Raw genomic sequence first — 24,814 nt, forward strand, 5'->3', positions numbered from 1 at the left:
GATAAATTTTCAGAGGGACTTGGTCAAAGGGTGTATATACACTGTTCATTTCCAGTCAGTCATTTATCATCACTGCCTCCTAAATGCATATCCAGAGGCACCCCTGCCCCACGCCCACCCCACTACCCCTCCACCTTGCCCCTCACTGCTACAGCTGTACCCATGTGCCTTGTCTCCACCCTGTCCTCCTCTCAGGATCCAGGAGCCATAGTGCCCTTTAAAACCAGAAGTCACATAATATTGTGCCTTTGCTTGGCACCCTTCAGTGGCCTCTTGTGGCACATAAACCAAAATCCAGACTGCCTTGGCTTATTAAGCCTTGCTGTGACCCCTCCCTGTTCCCTGCCCTCCCTCCTCTGGTGCACACCACCCTCTAGCCATGCTTATCTCCTGGCCTTTGCCTCTGCTGTTCCTCCTGCCTGACATGCTTGTGCCCCAGACACTTCTTGGGTGGTTTTCTCAGCAGCCAGCCTTTCCTGACCGGCTTTCAGCAGGGGCTCCTTAGCCCACTCACCTTCTGTGCAACAGCCAGGCTGGCTCTTTCCTTCATAGTCCTGGCTAGGGTAGAAATGCCCCTATTTCTTTCTCTTTATGTCCTGATTGTCTGAGGCTTCGCCACCTTACTGCCCACTGTTATGCCAGCCCTTAGCACACCTTGCCTGCATGCCTGAACAAATGAGCAAGGGTAGCAGCTATGTCACCGCTGTCTGTCCTCCCCTCCCCTCCCCCCATCGCCCTGCACTGGTTGGACCATGACAGAATGCAAAGGACTTTGTTTTACACTTGGACAACCTAGAAGGAGCAGGGAGCAGTGGCCAAGGGCACTTGTCACTGCCCTGCCACTTCATCACTGTGACAAGTCAGACCAGCTTAAAAGTTATAGGCCCTCCATCTTAGGGGGGGAGACCCCAAAACTCCAGTCACTGAAACTGTGGGTTGCAATGTGGTGAAGGGGCCAGAGAAGCTGGAGGGAGCCTGCTCAGGTGACCATGGATTAAAGCATCCCAGTGCCCCATCCAGAACCTTCCTGGAACTGGCTGTGGTCGGTGGCTCCACTCTGCCGTAGACATCAACAGAAATGATCGTAGGCCCTGGGACTGGCTGGGATTTCCTGGGCGGTGACCACAGTCTCCCAGCAAGGAATCTGCCAGCTAGCTGGCACCCCTTGTATCATTTTGATCCAAGGACAGAAGCCAGTTGCCAGTCCTCTTTGCCTGTCCAGTAGTTCATGTTATCTCAGGGTTTCGCTCTATCTTGTCGGGTTATCGTGAGCATCAAATGAGAGAAGGAGTTGAAAGTGCTTTTTTGTAAAGCATAGAGCGGCATTCCATTGAGTCAGTCACTGTCACTGATATTTGGCAGTGGCTGGGAGAGAGCTGGAAAAGACACTAACTATACTAGTGTCCCATTGCTGCTGTGACAACCTCACACAAATTTAGTGGCTTCTTTTATAATTCTGGAGGTCAGAAATCCAAGTTCAGTTCTACTGGTCTAAAATCAAGATGACAGCAGCCCTGTATTCCTTTGGGAGGCTCCAGAGGAAGAGCTGTTTCCTTGTCTTTTCCAGCTTCTAGAAGCTACTGTCATTCCTTGGCTTATGGCTCTTTCCTCCTCCAAAGCCAGCAGTGTGGCATCTTTTTTCCTCTCTGACCTCTGCTTCCATTTTTATATCTTCTCTCTCTGACTCCTGTCTTCCTGCCTCCCTCTTACCAGGACCCTGGTGATTACATTGGGCCCTTTTGGATAATCTGGCCTAATTTCTCCTATCTCAGGATCCTTATTCACATCTGCAAAGACCCTTTGCCCATAAGGTAACATTCATAGGTCCCAGGGTTTAGAACGTGGACATCTTTGGAGGCCATTTATTCCGCCCATAGCAGTTTGCCCTGCAGCTCTCAAAGGTCTTGGTCTACCCCACATACAACATACATCCATTCCATCCCAAGCTTCCCTGTCTCAACCCAAAATATCCTCTATATCTCACCTGCTCAAAACTTCCAAGTGTCGTCATCTGTGTCATCTGAATGAAGTAGGGGTAGGGATCCAGGTAGAATCCTTTTGAGGACCAAACTCCATCTGTGGGCCCTTGAAACTAACAAGTTACCTGCTCCCAAGGACAATGGCAGGTCAGGCCCAGAATAATGGCCACAGACATTCCCATTACAACAGGGACAAAATGAAAGAAGGGAGTCACCAAACCCAAGCAATTTTGAAATCCAACTGGGCAAACTTCATTGGGTGGGTTTCAAGTCCTTGGAAAAATTCTCTGTGACTCAGGGCTCCAGCCTCTGGGCCCACGGCCCCATCCTTGGAGCCATCGTTCCTCTCTCATGTAGGGTAGCCTGTGTCTGCAGCTAAGTATCAACCTGCTTCCTGACTATGGGATTTGGGGAGTATGATAGCCTTCTTTTATTTTGTCCTTCCTCTCTTGGTATAAGCCGGTAGTGTTTCCACTGGTATGACATTCTCAAAACCCATGTGGTCTGCTATGTACGTCTCTAGAATCCCCTCCATTAGACAAAGAGGTTCCTTCATGGATCTTCATGGGTAATCTTATCTCTATGCCTGGCTTCTTCTGGGATGGCTAAGAAGATCCATGATCCCAGGTCTAGTGTCTTCAGAGAACCCTCCGTGTGATTGAATCCTCTAAACTCCGATCCTTCTCAAGGACTAGCAAAAAGTTGTCCAGCCATACCTTGGGTTTCTCTCCAGAGCATGATTTTCTAACCACGAATCTCTGCATGTTAGCATCTTTTGCAACTGGCTAGGCTGAGAGTTTCCCAAATCTTCAAATCTCAGTTCCCAGTTCCACTTATGACAGAACTGTAGGCACAGCACAGCACAGCTAAGATCCTGCCGCTGCATCATAAGATTCCTTGTTTCCTGAGACCCTACAAGCCAGCACCTCTGGTGTCCATATTTCTACCATCGGGTCTTTTTTTAGGACGACTTCTCTAGAATGATTAAACTATTCCAGTGACTCTTCCCTCTTCATGAGCTGTCACTGACTTACAGGGTCCAGGGGTTAGGACTTGGACACCATAGCAACTGTTAAGTTTACTGGTCAACCACCAGTATCAAGCAAGCGGTATTGATTGCTTCTCATTTACTCAGAGCTATGTTAGACAACACGAGCTGGGGGGGTGGTATAGCCAAACATTAGTTTGCCCAGATAGCACAGTTGACGTTTTTTTGTCCCAGAGTAAGTAGACCAGTACCTTTTTTCCCTTTCAAAAGTATCCTGGCTTCGGTGATGAATTTTCTGGTCACTCTAAGTGTAGATCATAATGCTCACCCTTCAGATTATAAATTGATCTCGTGGAGATGAAACACAAATTGAAAAAAATTATCCAGCAGCTATGGATAAGTGCTAAATCTTATGATATCTTAGGTTCTTCTAAACATCCTTCAATATATAGGACAGCACTCCCTACAACTGTCTGGAAGACACTGTACCATCTGGAATTTCAAGGTCATTTGGAAGCCTTTGGGGTTTCATATTCAGAGTGTGGCCCGTGGATCAGCAGCATTAACATCAGCCTATTTGAAGTGCACATCATTAGGCCTTGTCCAGGACCCACTGAATCAGAAACTCTGGGGGGGTGGAACCCCACAATCTGTTTAAATAGGCCCCAAACAAGAACATCTGTAACACAGAGACACACACACACACACTCTTAGTGGTATCCCAGGCATGTGACCACAGCAAATACTATAAATACTCCTCTGCTAGGGAGTTACTCGTTTGTCCCTGTCTTTGTTTTCTCGTCTTCAAAGCGATGACAACACACGCATCAAGATGATTCGGGTAAATGTTCATTTGCTGGGAATAGTTCTTTGGTCCTAATGATCTATTTGCAGGTGAGTTTTTCTCAAAGTAGCATATTTCATTTTTGGCCTCTCTTCCTGACTTTTGGTAGGAGCTAAGAAAAAGCCTGGAACTTAGTGTAAATCTACAGAGGAAACAGAAAGATGGTTCCAGTGATGAGTATGACTCCATTGAAGAAGAGGTGCTGTCTGAACCTGAGCCCGAGGAACAGGTGCTGATGAGCCAACCCAAAGATGACCCCGCTCTTTCCAGTGGGGACTCCATGCAGAAGGATGTTGCTGAGGACCAAGAGACAGAAGGGCACCCTCCCCAGGGCCCAGACACCCTCGTGGTGCTGGAATTTAACCCAGCTTCCAAGAGTGAGTTCTGTCTTTGTGGGCATGCCATTGCCCTTGGTGTGTCCGGGTCTACTGGGAGGACTTGAATTTCTAGCAGTACTTGGAATTTAGTTTTGGGGAGACTGTCCCCCAGGTCAGGGAGGTATATCAGCCAGGTCTCTGCTGACTACAAGAAGCAAAGGCTCCCAATGGCCTATAGATGACCCTGAAATTCCAGACGGCCGATGTCTGGCAGATAGTTTTGGGGGGCTGTCCTATGCACTGTAGGATGTGTTGCAGGATCTACATGCCAACAGGCTAATGATACATTCTGGCTTAAGCAAAAGGAAGTATATTGGCTTGGATCATTGAGATGTCCAGGGCTGTCAAGGACTTTCCCTCCCCTTCTTCCCTCCTCCCTTCTCCCTTCCTTTTCCCTCTCTTCCTCCCTCCCTCTCATCTCTGCTTTTCTTTTCTTTTTTTTTTTTTTAAGATTTATTTATTTATTCATAAGAGAGACACAGAGATAGGCAGAGACACAGGCAGAGGGAGAAGCAGGCTCCCAATTGGGAGCCTGATGTGGAATGTGATTCCAGGACCCCGGGATCACACCTGAGCTGAAGGCAGACCCTCAACCACTGAGCCACCGAGGTGCCCTTCATCTCTGCCTTTCTTTGTCTTGGTACCATTCACAGGTGGGCTCTCCACATTGCAGACACAGAATTGAGATATTGGCTTGATGCCTCCATCAGAAAGTGAATTTTTCTCCCCAAAAGCTCCAGCAAAGGTCCCAGGCCTGGCTCTTGAGCCCACATTGGGTCACATTTCTGAACTAGTCACTGTGGCTCCGGTTGGCCTGGTCTAGCCAGTAAGGCTATGGCTGTGGTTATTGCCACCCAAACCACATGGACTGTTTGTTAAAGGAAAATCGAGGTGAACCTGAAGAAGGAGGAAAGCATGCAGGGCAGGCAGAAATAGCAGCCATCTGCTAGAGGAGGTTTTCCAGAAAAGACCCTGGAAAGTAGAGTCAAGAAAGCAATTTGAGGAGGAGCGAGAAGGGGCCCACCTGCCACAGTTCCTGGGGCCAGTGCCGAGCTGGCTCGGTCTCTGCCTGCCCTTCCCTCTCCATCCTGGGCACATCCTTCTCACAGTTGTGTGTGCCAGACTTTCTGAACCAAATACCAAGGCCACCAGGCTGGGAAACAGGGGTGCCTCTAAAGGAAGAGAAATGAGGGGATGTATGCAATTAGGCAGAGTATATTAGTGTGTTCAGGCTACACGGACCAGGGGAGAGCTCCAACAGCAACAGGAATGCATTTTCTTATCATTCTGGAGGCTGGAAGCCCAAGGTCAGGGTGTCAGCCAGTTGTTTTCTTCTTAGGCCTCACTCTGGCTTGTTGGTGGACGTCCTCCCCCTGTGTCCGCACGAGGTCTTCCCTCTGTGTTTGTGTGTGTCCTAATCTCCTCCCACAAGGACACCAGGCAAACTGGATTAATGCCCACCCTCATTGACTCATTTTACCACAATGACCAAATAGTCTCCAGATTCGGTTAGATTCTGAGGTCCTGGGGATTAGGACTTAAACATATGAATTGGGAATGGATATAATGACTGGCAGCCCTGGAAACGCCACACACAGGGGTTGATGCCTCCAGAGAGAACATTTGTCCCTCAGATATGCTCTCACTGTGTTCTCTCACCTCCAAACCTTTGCTTGGGCTGTTCCCTCTGTCCTGATGACCACATCTCCTCTCCTTTCCACTCTGAACCCTGAAACCTGGCTCCCTGCTTTCCCCTCAAGATTCAGTTCAGGGGCTGCTTCCTCCAAGAAGCCTCCCTTGCCCTCTCAGCATGGCTCAGGTAGGTTTGCCTCCTCTGCCCCCAGGGTGTCATCATGGCACTGGTCTCACCATGGACTCCTCTTGTCTTTCTCCCCCTCTGGCCTGTGAGCCTCTGCCAGGGCCCCCACCAGCGCTTCCCCGCCCCCGCCCATTGCACCCCCAGGGGCAGCACTCACCTGGCACGTTTAAACCACTCCAGAAATTGTTGTCCGATACATGAAGGCTTTACACCTACCTGCTAAAGCGTTCCGTGCCCATGCTTCTGTGTGAAACCCGCTGCAGTTACACAGGGAACTGTTTTTCTTCAGGGAGTGGGGAGGCCGGGGGAGGGCAGTAAGGAGACTGAGTGAGCCTCCCACTGGAAACAGGGCATGACAGTCACTTCTGGTACCAAGGACCGGGCCACAGAGAGAACCACTGGACTCCCCAGCGCAGTTTGAGAGTGAGATTGGAGCATACAACAAAAAGAAAGAACTTCACTTTCTTAACAGTTTGCCTATTTTTTGAAGATTTTATTTATTTATTTATCTATTCATTCATTCATTCATTCATTAGAGAGAGTGCATGCACAAGTGGGGGTGGATGAGGGGCAGAGGGAGGAGCCTAATGTGGGGCTTGATCCCAGGACTCCAAGATCATGACCTGAGCTGAAGGTAGACACTTAACTGACTGAGCCACCCAGGCATCTGGACATTTTGCATTTTTTGACAATGAGATTGCTTGGCGAGTCCCTGCACTAACCGCTGTGATGTCTGCCCCGGGCAGGGGCTGCCTAATCTGGAGCCTTAGAGGGTCAGAGGCATGCCTCCTACTGCCACTCATCTGTAGCCTCTGACCACAGACCCACTGAGAGGAGCAGGCAAAAGTTGAGCAGCCTGTTGCCAGGTCTCCCCAGGCCCCAGTGGAGGATCCTGAACATTTACTCAAGCACAGTCAATAGTAGCCTGAAAAGTTGTGCTTGGTTCTAGGCTGTCCATTCATTCGTGCCCCAGGCCTAGGTATATACTGGAGCAAGAGAGGTCTAGTCCCTTCTCCTATGGCACTTAAACCTAGCAGAGAAAACAAGCACCTAAAACATAAATAATAAACGATTACCAACGTCGACTGAATTCTTACTAACATGCGCCAAGCGCTATTCCAGGGGCTTACCATGTGTAATCCAACACCAAGACCAGTCCCGTCAACGTCCTTGCTTTACAGATGGGGACACTGGCGAACAGAGAGGTCAGATGACTTGCCCAAGGTCACACAGGGGCAGAGTGGGATTGAATTTGCCAGGAGTCTGAACCCAGAGCCCAAGCCCTTAATCACTAGGCTGAATAAATAAACCAGATCAAATTAGAAAACAATAGTTGGGCTTTGAGGAGCTGATAAGTAATGCCACCCACTCTGTCTTCCTTCCTAATCGAAACATATGAGAGATGGGCTTGGGAATCTGATAGAAGGAGAACAAATGTTCACCTTTGCAACTGAGAAGAGCCAGATTGCTGGCTACTCGGTGCTGCCCCTCTGAAGTAGGCAGACCCCTGACCCCAGATGCTGACAGAGCTGGGCCACTGATGGCATTAGTGTGGTGGCAGATGGCTGTGTGTCTTGAGGGCAACCCCGCTGGAGGAGGGAGGGGAGTGGCTGGATTGAGCTTTGATGTCTTCCTGCCACCACCACCCCAGCCCCCCACCCCATCCCATCCCATGTGACTTCCTTCTGAGTGAGGGCCAGGGTATGAGTGGCACAGAAAAAGGCAGAGGTTATTTTCCTAATAACTGGAAAGGGAAAGGCTAGGTCATGGGTCAATTTAGGAATTCACAGAGGAGGATGGGGCGCCTGGGTGGGTTAAGCATCCGACTCTTGATTTCAGCTCAGGTCATGATCTCAGGGTTGTGAGATCAAGCCCCATGTTGGGCTCCTTGCTGAATGTGGAGCCTGCTTGAGATTCTCTCTTTTCCCCTGCCCCTACCCTCACTCATATTCCTGTGCATGCACTCTTTCTCTAACTTAAAAAAAAAAAAGAAAGAAATTGAGAGAGGAGGATAGAAGGAGAGAATTGTACCCTCAAGAGTTTTGAACATTGTGCAGAGTATAAAACAGGATACCAGTTGGGGGATGGGGGTCCGAGAAGAACCCCTCAAGCTGGAATGGTCAGAGAAGCCTTCTCAGGAGGTGATGGTGAATCTGGGACAGGAATTAAGAGGAAGTAGCCATTGGAACAGCATTCCAAGGGCAGGGAGTAGCAAGTACAAAGAGCTCAAAGAGGAAATGAGCTTGGTGTACCCAGGGAGAGGGAAGGGGCCAGTGTGGCTGGATCCAAGTGAGCACATGGAGAGTGTAGTACACAATGAGGCTGGTCGGTGATCTCCGGCCACTTTCCGTGAAGACTCAATGGTCCTAGGGTAGCACCAAGGGTCTGCATCCTTTGGTGCCCTAGAAAATATCCTTGTGTAGACCTGATAGCAAGGAGGGCCATCTTATGCAGAGGAGGGGGTGGTAGACAGGGGATAAGGTGGCTCAGGGCAGGGGTCCAAGCCAGGTGGGTCTGATCAAATCCCGATTCTATCGATTCCCAGCTCTGCGACCTCAGACAGACAACTTGAACTCCAGAGCCCTGCTCTGTAATAGTATGTATTAGTTTTCTATCACTGCTGTAACAAATGATGACAAACTCAGTGGCTTAAGCGAAACAAATTTATTATTTATGGTTCTATAGGCCAGAAGTTGGACTCAAGGCTCACTGGGCTAAATTCACAGTGTCAACAAGGCTGTGATCCTTCTGGAGGCTCTAGGGGAAAAATTCTCTCACTATTCCAGCTTCTAGAGGCTTCCACATTCCTTGACTCATGGCCCCTCCCTCCACCTTCAGAGCCAGCAACCTTGAGCCTCTCTGTGCCTTTCTTACAGAGTCCCCTCTCCCCCTGGCCCTCCTCTTCTGCTGTCCTCCGTGTGTGTGGGTGTGGGGGGTGGGGTATTGCAGTAAGGAACACCTGACAGATTTTACCATTTTCACCATCACTTAAGAGTGCCACTTGGTGTTACTAAGTACATTCACACCGCTGTGTAACCATCATCAGAATCTATCTTCAAACCTTCCTCATAGTCCCAAACTGAAACTGTATCCCTCTTTCACTTTTAAGAACCCTTGTGGATTATACTGGATCCATTAGGATAATCGAAGATCTCCCTAGTTGAAGGTTGGCTGATTAGCACTGTGGATTCCGTTTTGCCTTGTGACTTTGGGTTAGGCCATCTTTGGGCAGATCATTATTTGCCTCCCATCTACCCCCTGGGATGGCCAGAGAGGTGAATGAGACAGACAGGGTGTGCCAGAGACCTGACCAGCACCTGCGCGCTCGGGAGGCCAAATCCAGTTAGTGCTGGCACTCTTAGCAGCAGCAGCATATTTTCAGCATGTGGAGAGCCAGTCTTGTGGTCGTCTGCCCCCCTCCATTCTCTGTCTTGTCCCATTGGACATAGTGGGTCCTGGATGTCATCCCTTGGGTTCTGCATTACAGGCCAGCCAGGGAGCAGCTACTTCAGGAATTGTATAGAGAAACACACGTCCTTTGTGAGGCTAAGAGGGGATGGTGGAGAGGTTGCTGCCAGTCTGAAAAGAACCCACACAAGCCCCCAGCCACTGTCCTGAGCTCCCAAGAATCCTGTGGGGACTTGGATTCAGGGACTCTCTCTCCTTTGGGCCCCCAGAAGCCCCCAGGATTGCTCTCCTGGGAGTCCATCATATTGCACTTCAGCAGGCATTGGATTTCCGGCCTTCCCAAGCCAGGAGGTCCTGCATCCAGGGACCTTAACCCTTCTCCCCATCTGCAGAGTCTATTCTGCTTAGCTACCCCAGCCTCGCTGCCTAGAGGGCTGCTCTTCTGCCTGGCAGTCCTGAGCGTGTCCTTCTCTTGCTCTTAAACCTGCACTGGCCAGAGCCCTGACGCCATTTCCCCTGCACTTGAGCCATTTGCAAACCTAAAGTCACTTTTTTTTCCCTTTTTTTTTTTTTTTTTTGCCATCTCCACAAACCTCCTGTACTATTAGCTTTGATGAAACAAACAACTTTCTTTTTTTCCTCCCTCCCTCTCAATTTCTACCCTCCCTCCCTCCCCTTTCTTTCTTTTTCTTTTCTCTAATAATTCTAGGATTGTTCTAAGCAGTACTATCAATGAAATCAAGGGTTTGATAGGCTGGTTACATGTTTTTCCATGAACGTTCATTTATATAACTGCTTAAAAACCATTTGCCCACATGGCATCTGGCATCATCTCCCATTCCATCCGTGGTCCAGGCACCCTGCTTTTCGAAATGTTGGCTCTGCAGCATGGTCTGCGGGCCCTCCCTTCTCTGTCTGGCTCCAGTCACCCCCTTAGGCCCCAGCCACTCACCTGCCACATAACCTTCCAGCTGTCAAGCCTTTGCACATGCTGTTCTCTGTGTCTGGAATGCCCCATCTCATGCCTTTGGTAACATCCTGGTCACCTGTATGCTCCCTGTCTGCTGCACACCCTCTGGCCACATGCTTCAGGCTGCATGCTCCTCCATAACTCTGGAACCTTCTTCTTTCCCAGCCTTCCCCTCTTATCCCTTCCACCCTCTTTTCCTGGGCTAAGCTGTGAGTCCCTCCAGGGCAGCAAATGTGTTTTGCTCTACTCTTTTCACCCCAGGATGTCCTTGATGGCATCATTATTTCATGTACCATGCTGCCAATTAAACCTCATTGATTGTAAGACTCCACCCTACTCAGTAATGTTAATATCTGGAAACCTGTACATATCATAGAATGTTTCATTTATTTGCCAAAATGTGCTGCATTATTCACATCTCTGATCCTGAACTTGCCTGGCACAGACTAGGGGTTCAACAAATATTTGTTGAATGAATATGTGAATGAACCAACAGATACCTGAGTAGCATGCCCCAACTTTGCTGGTGCTCCGTGTCTGACATCTAAACCATTGTTTTCCTACAGGTAATAAAAAGGAAAGGAATTTATCTGCCAAGAGGAAGGACAACGCTGAGGTTTTCATTCCCAGCAGACCCGAACTGAACTTGAACCCCCAGCCCTCTACTGTGTTCCCAGACCAGGAGAAGGCATGCTCAAGTAAGAGTCCTGGCAGGGAGGACTGGGGCTGGGCCTGGATCCGGGTCCCTCTCAGTGGGATGCCTTGAGGGAGGAGTCCTTCCTGTGTTACCCTCTTTGTCAAGGTCTGAGCTCACATTTTACAAATGTATTGTTAGTCAAGGTCTCCAGAGTTAACAGAACCAATAGAATGTGTGTGCACATGTGTGTGTGTGCATTTGTGTGTGTGTGAGTCCAATCTACAAGATGGATCAGCAGGCTGGAGACCCAGAGGAGACAGTGTTCCAGTTCAAAGGCCATATATCCTGGAAGGGCTAATGTTGCAAAGGAAGTCCAGAGGTAGTCTTCTGGAGAATTCTCTTACCTGAGAGAAGGTCAGTCTTTTTGTTCTATTCAGGCCTTCAGGTGAATTATACCATTACGGATGGTGATCTGCTTCATCCCCCAACAAAACGTTACTCTCATCCAAAAACACCTTTTGGAAACACCCAGAATAGCCCAAATATTTGGGCTCCCTGGGGCCCCATCAAATGGACACATGAAATTAACCATCATAGCTCCTTTCTCACTCTGCAACCAAGATGTGGTTATAATGGAAAAGCTATTTTAGTGTTGGTTTTACTTTTTCATTATGGTTTTACTTTTATTATTTTTTTAACAATTTTATTATTTATTCACAAGAGACACAGAGAGAGACAGAGGCAGAGACATAGGCAGAGGGAGAAGCAGGCTCCATGCAGGGAGCCTGACGTGGGACTCGATCTTGGGACTCCAGGATCATGCCCTGGGCCGAAGGCAGGCTCCAAACCGCTGAGCCACCCAGGGATCCCCCTGGTTTTACTTTTAAATTAATTTGTTTACTTTATGTGGATAATGATGCACGCAAATGGTACTAAATTCTAGAAGTAGGCGAGTTTATGGTGAATGCTGCCTGCTGCTCCTCTGATGAAATTGATTGAGGACTTACCATAAGCCGACCACCACTGTCAACAATTAGTCCTGTCACTTGCAAGGAAATTATAACCCTTATACATAGCCTTAGAGGTAGGTCCAGGGGTTGTCCCCATTTCACAGAGGAGGACCTGAGGCCCACAGTAGGGGATTCACACAACTGGGAAGTGGCTGCTGTAGGCCCCAAGGCCCAGAGGAGTGTGACCATGCCATGTCCTGAGCGGCAGACCACACGCACTGGAGACTGTTGATGAGTCACTGCAGCTGAAGGCCAGATCCAGTGGCAGAGTCCCTCTGGGGAAGCCACTTGCTTCTGGTTTTTGCCACCCAAAACGAAGGACCTCAAAGAGTCCAAGGCAGGGGCACCTGGTGGCTCAGTGGTTGAGCGTCTGCCTTGGGCTCAGGTCGTGGTCTCGGGGTCCTGGGATCGAGTCCTGCATCAGGCTCCCCACAGGGAGCCTGCTTGTCCCTCTGCCCATGTCTCTGCCTCTCTCTGTGTGTCTCTAATGAAAAAATAAATAAAATCTTTTTTTTTTTAATTTTTATTTATTTATGATAGTCACAGAGAGAGAGAGAGAGGCAGAGACACAGGCAGAGGGAGAAGCAGGCTCCATGCACCGGGAACCCGACGTGGGACTCGATCCCGGGTCTCCAGGATCGCGCCCCGGGCCAAAGGCAGGCGCCAAACCGCTGCGCCACCCAGGGATCCCAATAAAATCTTTAAAAAAGAAAAGAAAACAGTACAAGACATCCTGCTATCCCAAGAATCTGGAAACCTGGGGAGTCCTGGGCAAAATCCAGCCCCAGACAGCCTTGTTAGCCAGTCTGTGTGAGCCTGGGGCCCTGCTCTCTGGGGCTGTGGCATTCCATCCGTATCTGCTTGGGGAGCTGGGGGGACTGGGAGCCGAGCTCGAAGCTCCTATCCCTGCAGCTCGGGGCAGGTAGAAGGAGAAAGAGAAATAACAGGAACAGCCATTGCTTACTGAGCACTTGCTCCAGCTGTATAAATACTGTCTCTGTTTGGATTCCCCCAGACGCTGACTCTGAGGTAAGGATTTGAGAACGAGTCATTTATTTGGGAGGTGCTCCCTGGTAGGGGACAGCAGAGGGGAAGAGCCCAACCTGGCTTTACCACCAAACAAGTTCACTGGGCAAGTGGAGTGCCTCCTGGCTGGGGGATTCTGGGGGCAGTGCTGAACACAAGCCTCTGCATGTTACCTCTGCCCCCCATCCCAGGGCAAGGGGGCTAGGCTCTTATACACCCCTCCCTGGTGCCAGCGGAGCCCAGAGCCAGAGCTGCGGGCTGAGGTTTGGCTGAGGGGCTGTGGGCAGGGCAGCACACAGGCCATTATCTGATTAATTCTTGTGCACCCCAAGCTCCAAGTGAAGGAAATGACACACAAACACAAGACAAGGCAGTTTAAGTAGCAAGTGATTTTATTTTATTTTGTTTTTAATGATTATTTATTTATTTGAGAGAGAGTGCTTTCAAGAACACAAATGAGGGTGCAGGAGCAGAGGGAGAAGGAGAAGCAGGCTCCACACTGAGTGAGGAGCCCAATGCAGGGCTCAACCTGGGATTATGACCTGAGCAGAAGGCAGATACTTAATTGACTGAGCCACCCAGGTGCCCCTAGGTAGAGGCAGGATTTTAAAAAGTGTCTTTAAGGGAAAGAGTCCAAATTAACCCATGTAACTATAAAGTCCAAAGGTGGTGGGATCTCAGGCAGAGCTGGATCCAATGATTAAAATCAGCAGTCTTCCTCTGCCCATCTCCCATTGAACATTTCTTCTGCTCATTGTTCTTAGGCAGGATCTAGGGGTGATAGGATGGCCAACAGCAGCCCTGGGCTTTCAGCCCCCCAGCTCAGCAACCCTGACAGAAAACAAGCCTGACCATCTGCTATAAATCCTGCCTGTCCACCTACTAGCTCTGTGACCTCAGGCAGGTTCCTTAACCTCTCTGGGCCTCATCCTTCCATCTGCCCAGCAGAGATAAGAATGATACCCTCATCTGAGGGTTGCTATGAAGATAAAAGGGCAGGAGAGGGATCACCTGGCTCAGAGCAAGTGTTCGGCAGGGTCAGCTGGCGCCTTTCCCACGAATGCCTTGGAGTTGCTGTCATTCCCGGCTTAAGTCAGGGGTGCTTCTGAGAAGGAGACATGGGTGCTGTCACCAGAGGCAGAAGGAGAGGGTGCCATGCAGCAAACTCCAGGAGATCCTTGTGAATACCACTGCCCCCTTCTCCCATTTCACAGATGAGGAAACCAAGATTGAGAACCTGGAGGTTACTTGCCGAGAGTACCAGGTGGGACAGCAAAGCCAGGATTCACACCCAGGCTCCAAGTTCCATGCTCTAGATTGCCACGACAAGCTGCTCCCCCCAGAGCTGGCTGGCCACAGAGGCAGCTTTGGAGGCACCTGGGGGTTCCAGCCCTGACAAGCCTGGTTGTGATATGGGCAGTGTGACGACGCGGGTTTTCAGTCCAGTACACGGAGGCCTGGGTTGGGAAGTTGGGGAATTGGGGCAGCTTTTGGGGCCAGCAGCAAGCATCCTGGGGATGTGGCCTGACCCATGCACAGGGTGAGCAGAGGAGGCTGGGCCCATGGGGCCCAGGCCCGGGACTACAGCTCAGGGCATGCTCCAGCCCTGCCCAGTCCAGTCCAGTCAGTGCTGGATGGGATTCCAGGCAAAGGCAACAGGTGATTTGCTGTCTTCTTTGACCTCACCAGAAACCTGTGTGTGGAGCACCTACTGTGTGCCAGCCCTGGTCCAGGCCCTGGTGATCCAGTGAGCAACACATTGTTCTTGCTCTCTTGGCGTTTACATTTTAGCAGGCAGGGATTGATAACAAACACAAAATGGGGTGGTGACAGCCACCATCAAGACAGCAACTGGGTGATGGCTAGGTGGCGTGGCTAGAGGAGGCCTCTGAGGTGTGGAGGAACATGAGCTGAGACCAGGTGAGGTCAGGGACTAGCCTTTTGCAGAGGGGAAAGCCTGTGCAAAGGCCCTGAGGTAGGAACGAGATGCTCAGTTGGCTCAAGAATCAGAAAAAAGGCTGGGGGCCAGAGCATAGTGAGTGAGGGATGGGAGGCTGAGATGGGGTCACAGAGGTGAGCAGGGGCCAGGAGAGGGACTTGGTGCAGCAAGCACTGCCATGACCTGCTTTACATTTGAACAAGGTAACTCTGGCTGCCACAAGGAGTGTGGCCTGTCGGGAGCCATGGTAGTTGTGGGGTGACCAGGGAAGAGGCCATTGCAGGATGGAAAAGATAGTGACTCAGTCTCTGAGTCTTACCAGTGGCTGGATTCCCAACAGCAGTTGGGCTTGGTGGGGATTCCATTGTAAGCATGAGACTAGTTGTGGCTTTTATCCTGAACAACTAGGGATAAGACACTGGGCAGTGGGGAGCCCACCATGATAGGGCAGGAAAGCTGGGACTCCGCAGTGACAGGGGATCCCTGGCTTGTCTCTTATTTAGGATAGGTTCTGAATCTGTGCCTCTAGCAAAGGAGACCCAAGCTAGCGAGGTCCCTGGAGCTGGGATCTGTGTCGGGATAGGCAGTGTTCAGTGAAGTCCACTATAGGAAGGGGGAGGTCTGATTTGTGTCTTGTCTCAGCGGGGAGTGACCTGAAATTGCAGCAAGATAGAGCCTGCAGGTGGCCGAGTTATCTGCATCCCACCAACACGAAAGGCCAAAATCCAGTGGGTAGAGCTAGGACCAAACTGATTCCTGGGGCTTTTTGGCAAAAGTCAGAGCCAATGTAAGAGCCCATGTAAGAAAGTCACTTACATGGGGCCCGAGAAAGGTAGACATAGGAAGGGAATCACTGTGCATATGATATGTTGACAAGGGCATGTCAAGGTCACAGCAGCTGATAGGGTTAGAGATGTCACGTTTGTACATAGATAAATTGAGATATAGTGTATAGGGGTGAAGAGTAAGATGTAACATGTACAATGTCAGGAAAACTTGGTGAATTTCGAGTCTACTTGCTTTGGCCAGATGAAGAGCCAGGAAGCTGGAAGCAGAGAGAGAGAAGGGGCCAGGGGACAAGGTGAAGATCTGGTTGGCTCTCAGAGCCCCACCAGCAAGTGGAGAATGCAGGTGGCAATCCCAGGTGATATTTCCTGGACACCCAAACCAGCTCCACTGACCACCACTTCAGTCGACAAGACTGTGGTCTATACCACTAGTATTCACTCTTTGTGAAAAATTAATAAGGGTTTTCAGAAAGTTCCTCCAAAATGAGCTGTTGAAAAAAATGAAACCCAGAGTAGTGTGCCACTGTGCAGGAACCCTTCCAGAGCCCCTGATAGAGTGGGAGCAGGACCATGGTATCAAAGCAACCTTCCCAGCCATCCTACTGGGCTCACTGGGACTTCCCTTCTGCATGTGCATGCCACGATCACTAGATTTTCCATGTCTGGGTAATAAAATGAAGAGCCAGCGCTTACAAAGCACTGAACCAAAAAAGCTGTGTTTATCCCACACATGTAATCTTGCATTTAATCATTTAAACCGCTCCATGCAGTAGGCACTGCTATCAGCAGCACCATTATGCAGAGGAAACCAAGGCATGGAGATGCCTGAAGTCACACAGCCAGCGAGTGGTGAAATCAGTGTTTGAAAACCTGGCTGCAGAGTCTGTTCTCTTAACCACTCCACTGCATGGTCCCTTACGTGCCAACTAAAATGCTATTTGCTTACCACATACCCACATCAGCCTGGTCCTAAACAAAAACATGCCTAAAAATCACAGAGTTGAGTCACTTGGGATATTTTTTCTAACACTTGTTAATATAAATATGTAACTGTTAATATTTTAAAAGTTAAGCTATGTGTCAACGAAAGTAACTTTGAATACCGTATTAGTTTCCTAAGGCTTCTGTAACAGTACCATAGTCTGATTGGGTGAAACAACAGAAATTTATTGCCTCACCATTCTAGAAACTAGAAATCCAAGACCAAGGTGCTATGTTCCTTCTGAAAGAAGGCTCTAGGGAAGAATCTGTACCAGGCTTCCCTCTTAACTGCTGACTCCAACCTTCACATGGTTCTCTCCTGTGCACACATCTGTCTGCATGCCCAAATTTCCCCTTTTTATAAGGATGTCAGTCATTTTGGATGAAGGCCCACCCTAATGACCCCATCTTAACCCCATCATCTGCAAATGCCCTATTTCTAAATAAGGTCACACTGACACAGCCTAGGGGTTAGGACTTCAGCATCTTTTATGGGGACACAATTCAATCCATAATACATACCTCCATGGACAACATTTAGCAAAGTAGAGCTTAGTTAATTTACTTATAATCAGCCATTCTCCAGAAAATTCTGGCATGTTCTAACTAATTATATGCAGCATGTGGTGCGAGACTGATAAATATATGTGGAAATGAGAGTGCAGAGAAGGCGAGTGGAGAAAAAAGTGGGATGAAGCCAGGGGGTGAAGAAATGAGGGGGGGTGTTCAGTAGTGACTCTGAGTTTCCTGGCCACTGTGGCAAAGTAGCATACATTCATATAAAAAAATGCATGTCACTGGGTCTCTCTGATAAAAATCAGATTACCAGCTGTCCCTGGTACTTGATTCTTACAGTAATTTGTCCCATCCACTCCCCAAAAGATGACACTGTCTGAGGTAGTGGAATCTTCATTTTGAACAGATTTGGAGCTCAGCCTGTCAAATATACTTGGCCCCTACATAAGTCAAATGTGAAGAAAGTTGAAAACTAGGACATTGTCACCACCCTCGCACTGGGACTGTGGTAGAGCCACTTTTCACACAAGGATTAGGTTCTAAAGGTCAGAAAAAGTGCAGCTGGTGGCCAAAGAAACCCTTGGAAATCTCCTCAAATTGACAATGAAGGGCAGCATATGTGTATATATTTGGCTCTGTGTAGACCACCCCTTACAGACATATCATCTCCAGCAAACCCCAGAGCATCATCTCTCCACCAGGGTGGGAATAATCCCAGCTTCTTGGCTGAGCCCCAGGTGAAGCAGTTGGCTTTGTTTAGGATCTGGGCTGCAGTGAAAATGGTGTTTTTAGACACTGGCATTATCCTAAGGGCACCGGATGCTCACACCCCCAGAGGCATGGGGAACCTGAGGCTTCCCGAGAAGACAAGCTAATCAAATTAGCTCACCCTTCCAGGCAAAATCTGGACTGCTTACATGCTTTGTATTTGGAGGGGGCTGTCTTTTGGGGGGCATGCACAAATGAGCCTCTTTATATCTTCCTGGTGAATGGAACGTTTTATCACTTCATTGTCTCCTGTTCATCCTAGCGGTGCTCTTTGCCCTAAAGCCCACCAGCTTTCTTTTTTGGTCACTGTTTACATGGTGTGTCTTCTTTCGTCCTTTTGCTTTCAAACTTTCTCCTTCCTTACATTGAAGTTTGTCTCTCGTAAGCAGCGTGTAATTGGGTTTTATTTTTATCCTCTAACAATCTGCGTGTTTTAATGGGCACATTTAGTCCATTTACATTTAATGTAATTGCTGGTATGCTTGAATTTAAATCTATCGTATTGTTTGCTTTTTATTGGTTCCGCCTGTTTTATGTTTCTCTTTCTCTCCTTTCTTGCCCTCTTTTGAACTGATTACTTTCTGTTGTTCCCTCTTTCCCTATCTACTAGCTTGTTAGTTGTACGTCCTTTTATTGTTCTTTCAGTCGTTATCTGAGATTGCAACACACATTCTTGACTTATTTGTATCTACTTTAAATTAGCAAGCTTACCACTTCCCATTCAGTGGAAGGACCTTACAACTCCATAACTCCATTTACCCTCCTCCTCACTTAAATGCTACTATTTTTTTTTTCAGCAGAATATTAATTATTTATTTTACAGTTTTTTTTAATGTTCAGGGATTTTATTTTATTTTTTTATTTTTTATTTTTTTAATTTATTTTTATTGGTGTTCAATTTACTAACATACAGAATAACCCCCAGTGCCCGTCACCCATTCACTCCCACCCCCCGCCCTCCTCCCCTTCTACCACCCCTAGTTCGTTTCCCAGAGTTAGCAATCTTTACGTTCTGTCTCCCTTTCTGATATTTCCCACACATTTCTTCTCCCTTCCCTTATATTCCCTTTCACTATTATTTATATTCCCCAAATGAATGAGAACATACAATGTTTGTCCTTCTCCGATTGACTTACTTCACTCAGCTTAAATGCTACTATTGTCATGCTTTTTAATTTTGTCTAGATCTCAAACCTCACTAGATGACACTATTATCTTTATCATGATTGCTATTAGTTTTAATTTTACACAGTAATAATTTGGGCTGCCCACATTGTCAACCTTTCTTTTGCTCCTGGCTCTTTCCAGGTCCACCCTGACTTTCAGGCTATGGCCCTGAGTCTGTTGCCAGTTCTGCTTAGCCTCCTGGGGTCAACAGCTCCTTTAAGGAAAACACTTCTCAGGTGCTGGGTTCACCTCCCTGGGTTTCCTTCTCCTGCCACTTTTGACCCTATAATCTTTCACAGCCCTATTCACTCTCCATATCTTCAAACAAATTTCTTTTTTTTTCTTTTTTTTTTTAAGATTTTATTTATTTATTCATGAGAGACATGCAGAGGGAGAAGCAGGCTCCCTGCAGGGAGCCCGATGTGGGACTTGATCCCAAGACCCTTATGACCTGAGCCAAAGGCAGACGCTCAACCACTGAACCACCCAGGTGTCCCCAAATTTCTTTTTTCAAGCAGATTTGTGTAATATTTAGTCCAGGTTTTCTAGTTGTGCTCCAAGGAAGAGTTGGTCTATATTAACATTACCAGAAGTACAACCTATTGCCTGCATTCTTTAAAGAGTTATTTCTCCCCTTGCCCCTTTTCCTTTGGCCAAGGTCATAAAATTGAATTCGTGTCACTTAAATGTGCATATGATGTACAAGAGCGTAATTCCTCTCTCTCACTGTAACTGCCCTGGTTCTAATGAAGGGGTCTCATGGCCTGTATTGCTTCAGTCTCTACCCATGAGTTTTCCACAAGACTTCCAGAGATCTGTTGTCTTCTTGAGGGTGAAAGAACATCAGTCTTTAATGCAGAAAGTTTACTATCCAAGTTGTCAGTGTGCTCTAGGGAAGTGATATATCTGGACCACTTTTCTCAGACAAGCTGCCAACCATAGAAATAAAGTAACACCCCTCAGCATGATTGAATTAGAGGACCCTGACAGCCCAGCACTTAGCATTTCTGTCAGGTACCAGCAGCAGAAAGACCGTTCTGCCAAAGTCCAGAGTCTTATAACATAGTTAGTCAGTGTTCGTTATTAATAGCAAGTGACAGAAATCCAAACTGGCTGAAGCAACAAAGGAAAATGTATTGCTCCCACACTTGGAAAGTCCAGGACTATAGATTTGGCCTCAGGCATGGTGGGATCTAGATGCCCAGATGATATCACCAGGAAGCTGTTTTCTCCATCACTTAGCTCTACTCTTCTTCAGTCCAGCAGGTCTCAAACTTGGAATGTGCATCAGAATTATTTGCAAAGCAAATGAAAACACAGATTTTGGGGCACCAGCCCCAGTTTCTAATTCCATGCATCTAGAATGGAACTGAAATATTTTGATCACCTAACATTGGAATTATTAGTTCCATGATGATGATGTTGCCAGTCCAGGGACCACACTTTGAGAACCACATCCCTAGTCTCAGGCATGGCCCATGGATGGCCCCCAGGAGCTCTAGGCTCTCTCTTACTGGCTCAGCAACCCTAAGGAAAGGGACTGCTCCTTTTCTAATAATTCCAACAGAGCCCAAGAACCAACTCTCCCCTGAAAACATCTCTCATCTCCATGGACAGGGAGAGGCATGTCTCTCATTTCCCCAGGCTGGGCCAGACATGGGGTCAGATCTGTCCAAACTCTGCAGCCTGAGAAGAGTGGGGAAGGGCCAGTTAGTTCCCCAAAGGAAAACATGGGTGCTGTGCATGTGGTCACTGCTGCAGGGAAGCCAGAAGCAGCTGTTATTCATTTCATAGACAAATTAAGCACAAAGGACATTTTGCTACGGATTCTCCAAAGGCAGGGTAAGGACCAAAGGACCATCCTATCCAAGAGGGAAGAGCAGAGCCAGTGAGTCAGGGTGGCATGGGGAGCCCTGATTGCCTGCCTTGAAAATTATATGCATTCATGGGCTGAAGAAGAGCCAGTGGCAAAAGGATGACTATTAGAGTTACAGACAGCATCTGCCCATGGAGAGGCCTAGAGAAGCTCTAGAGATAAGAACACAGGTCTTGACAAGCCAGGTGTATCAGCTGTTTATAGCCCACTAACAAGCTGCCCCAAAATGCAGTGGGTTGAAACAACAACCGTTTTGCTTTCGCTCAGGAGTCCCTAAGTGACTCCATGGTGAGCTGGTGTGCAGCTGAGCTGGATGGTCTCAAACAGCCAGTCATGCAGGCCACTTGGCCCTTAGACCTCAGCTAGGATGATTGTCTCTGTTCCACATAGTCTTGCTAGCCAGCCCGTGGTGATCTCAGGGAAGCAAGAGGGGACACACCCCAAACTGTAAGTGCTTTTTTAAGTCTCTGCTTGGTCATGATTGTCCAATGACCTGTTGGGCAAAGAAAATCACCAGGACAAGCCTAGCTAGAGAAACAGACTCCACCCTTTGCATCACGGTGCAAAGCAGCACGGCTCAAGGGGGGAAGGAGAGGAATTAGTGGACACTTGTCATCATGGGAAGTGTGTGGCCTGATGAGACTGTGCCACAGTGAAATGCAGGGAGGTATGGGGTACTCAGGTGTAGACCACTGTCTCGGGTGCAGCCCCCTACCCACCTGCCAGTTGGATTTTGGAGGTGAGTGTGGGCATCTCAGGACTCAGGGCTAAGTCAGCTGTTTCCCTGGAACTTTTGCCACACAAATCAGTGCACAGTTTCCAGGCTGATGGGCTCATGACCACAGGGAGTGGGGGTGTACTATGGAACCCGGAGTGCTTCTAACCCATCTAAAGGGGCACCACTACTCAGCTCCAGCCTCTGATGGCCATATGGGAATGCCAGTCAGGGGTTACCAGATTGTATGACTTTCTAAGAGACCACCAGGAATTCCAATTTTCAGGTGGATTTCCTCTTTAAAATAAAAAAAAGCTTGGCATCTATTTCCAAAAAAAAAAAAAAATTCAAAGTCACACAGTACACATCTGTAGCTGGATTTGGTCTGTGGGCTGCTGGCTTGTGATTTTTACTGTAGACCTTTGTATTCTCAGATGTAATATCTGCCATTTCAGTGGATTCCCAGGTGATCTCAAAGCCCCCACACGTGTGGTAAGGGATAATTTTGCTGAGACTCTGAATTTGAGCTTTTTCGAGTCAGAGCTGGTAGGTGGGAACGAGTCACCTGGGCCGTGAGCTGACCGGCAGCCCCACATCCTTCGGTCTTCTTATGTGACACGTGCCATATTATATCATGGTATATCTCCCGTGTTGATAAGCTCTTTGTTTCTCTGTGAGAGAGAGAGAGAGAGAGAAAAGGCAAGTTTTGGTGAAGCCAAGAGAAAGTGAAGTTAATGGAAGAGGGATGGTTTTCTACCAGAAAAGAGCAGTGTGGGATAAATTAAAATGTGCAGTTTGGTTCTTGCTGGTGGCACAAATTTATTGTGTGAATAAATCTGCCATTCTCTAGGTGTATGACGAAAATAAATCCACCCTCATGTGGTGTTCAGGCTGGTGCAAAACCAGCTCGCCCAAGTGAGCAATGAGAGCGTCAAAACGAGTTAAAAGGTGGTTGCCTCATGTGTCGTGAGGAAATGCACAGTAAACACAAGCTGGTCAGCAGAAATGTGGTTCAGGAGGACGCAGGGACCGTGTGCGGACATTTCTTGAAAGCCACGGGAGGGGAAAGCTCTGGTAGTAGAGCTGCAGAGTTGAGCTGCAGAGTTGACCTTCACTCAGAGAAAGGGTGATTTAATTTTTAAAAGCATCTTCTTAGCATAATACAACTCAAAGGGCAGAGGCAGCTCACAATGATCATGCTGCTGGAGGAGCATTCTCTCCCAAATGAAAGATGCCTGGGCAGGAGAGTTTGTGCAGACAGAACTGGACCCCCCTGGAAAAAAAAAAAACAAACCTTCCTTGATACCCTCTTCCAAGAAGAGCCGAGCATAGGGTTTCAGCAGCCAAGGGCAGATGGTTGTCTCACCACAGACCACTGAGGCACAGGAGGGCAGGCCACTTGCCCACATAAAGATGGTAGAAAGGCAGATGTCACCACACAGCTCTTTTTGGACCGACTTTATAAGTTCTCCAAGCAGGGAACGGAGAAGAACCTCATGAATTGCATGTTCTGCTTGTCCCGGCGCTACCTGAGACTTCCACCAACCTGGGGGTTCGCACCCCCCAACATCAGAGTGTGAGCACACTTGTTGAGCTTTACACACGACCTTAGTCCCTTATTTATAGAATTACCCATAGGATCAGAAGGGGCCTTGAATTTTTCAGCTCTGCTTTCCTGCAGATGATGGAGGAAAAAGTATGCTTTAGTGATATTCACAGAAACCGAGGTTGCAAGGTTTGAGTTCGAAATCATTTTCCATAAAAGCCTTTAACAAAAATCATCATGCCAAGTGCCAGGTTTGTAGCACAAGGCCTGATGAGTTGATGTGGCCTTGAGGCCACATGAGAACCAAGCCCAAGACCTCTCCACACTCCTGCCCACTCCAGTCCACCTTGCCATTCCTCATCTGCCAAGCCCAGCCCACCTCAGGGCCTTGCCACCTGCTATTCCCTTGGCCTAAAACAGCCTCCCCATGTGGGTACTCACAGGGCTTACTGCCTTGAGGCCTCCACTCAGATGTCACCCTCCTAGCCAAGTGGTGTGCTTTCCCTGCATCATCTCTGGCCTCTACCTCACTTTGTTTCTGGTAGCACTTGTCACCACCTGTTGGTAGGGCCAATGTCCACCTGCCTGATCCCTGCCCCTCTCTGCCCCATGACTGTGAGGTCTGTGAGGCCCGGGGCTCTGTTCCCCCAGGACAGCGTGTCATTCCTCAGCCTAGTGAGAGCTGAGAGCCTGTGTGATAACACCTTTGCCTTGCTGGGAACCCATTTCCGCTTCAGCCACCCTAGTGGCAAGCATGTAGATTTTTCAGTTCCAGTTTCAGTGTAGCTCAAGACATGTCCTTTAGCTTCCTTTCACTTGTCCTCCCTGTCCCTATCCCCCCAGCTACTTCCAGGACCTGAGCCCCATGTGGCTCTCTGCATCCCTCTTTTTTTTTTTCTCAATTAGCCAACTTATGGCACATAGTTTCCCATGTAGTGTCCGGTGATTCATCAGTTGCATATAATACCCAGTGTCATCACATCATGTGCCCTCCTTAATGCCCATCACCCAGTTACCCCATCGCCCCACCCACCTCCCCTCCAGCCATCCTCAGTTTGTTTCCCAGAGTTAAGAGTCGCTTATGGTTTGTCTCCCTCTCTGATGACTTCCCATTCAGTTTTCCCTCCCTTACCTCATGATCCTCTGCACTGTTTCTTACAGTCCACATATGAGTGAAACCATATGATAAGATTCTTTCTCTGATTGATTTATTTCATTCAACATAATTACCCTCCAGTTCCATCCATGCCAATCAATGTAACTGGTAAGTATTCATCCTTTTGATGGCTGAGTAATATTCCATTGTATATATAAGCCACATCCTCTTTACCCATTCACGAAGGACATCGTGGCTTCTTCCACAGTTTGGCTATTGTGGACATTGCTGCTATGAACATTGGGGTGCAGGTGCCCCTTCGTTATCTTTAGGGTAAATCCCTAGTAGTGCAATTGTTGGGTTA

The 24,814-nt window shown here is 48.3% G+C and overlaps 1 protein-coding gene across 3 annotated transcripts in view; it reads left to right on the forward strand.

Moving 5' to 3' along the window:
• The window catches only part of KATNIP (katanin interacting protein), a 196,099-nt gene that overhangs the window by 95,184 nt on the left and 76,101 nt on the right, over positions 1 to 24,814 (forward strand). For 2 of the 3 annotated variants that reach the window (XM_072836272.1, XM_072836271.1), the window contains 2 exons: positions 3,921 to 4,188; positions 10,952 to 11,083. In XM_072836272.1, coding sequence (XP_072692373.1) covers positions 3,921 to 4,188; positions 10,952 to 11,083 — 400 coding nt within the window. The remainder of the gene's footprint in view (positions 1 to 3,920; positions 4,189 to 10,951; positions 11,084 to 24,814) is intronic. The other variant, XM_072836274.1, reaches the window with a different exon arrangement.

Source organism: Canis lupus, chromosome 8 (genome assembly GCF_048164855.1).
Source record: "Canis lupus baileyi chromosome 8, mCanLup2.hap1, whole genome shotgun sequence".
Classification (NCBI taxonomy): Eukaryota; Metazoa; Chordata; class Mammalia; order Carnivora; family Canidae; genus Canis; species Canis lupus.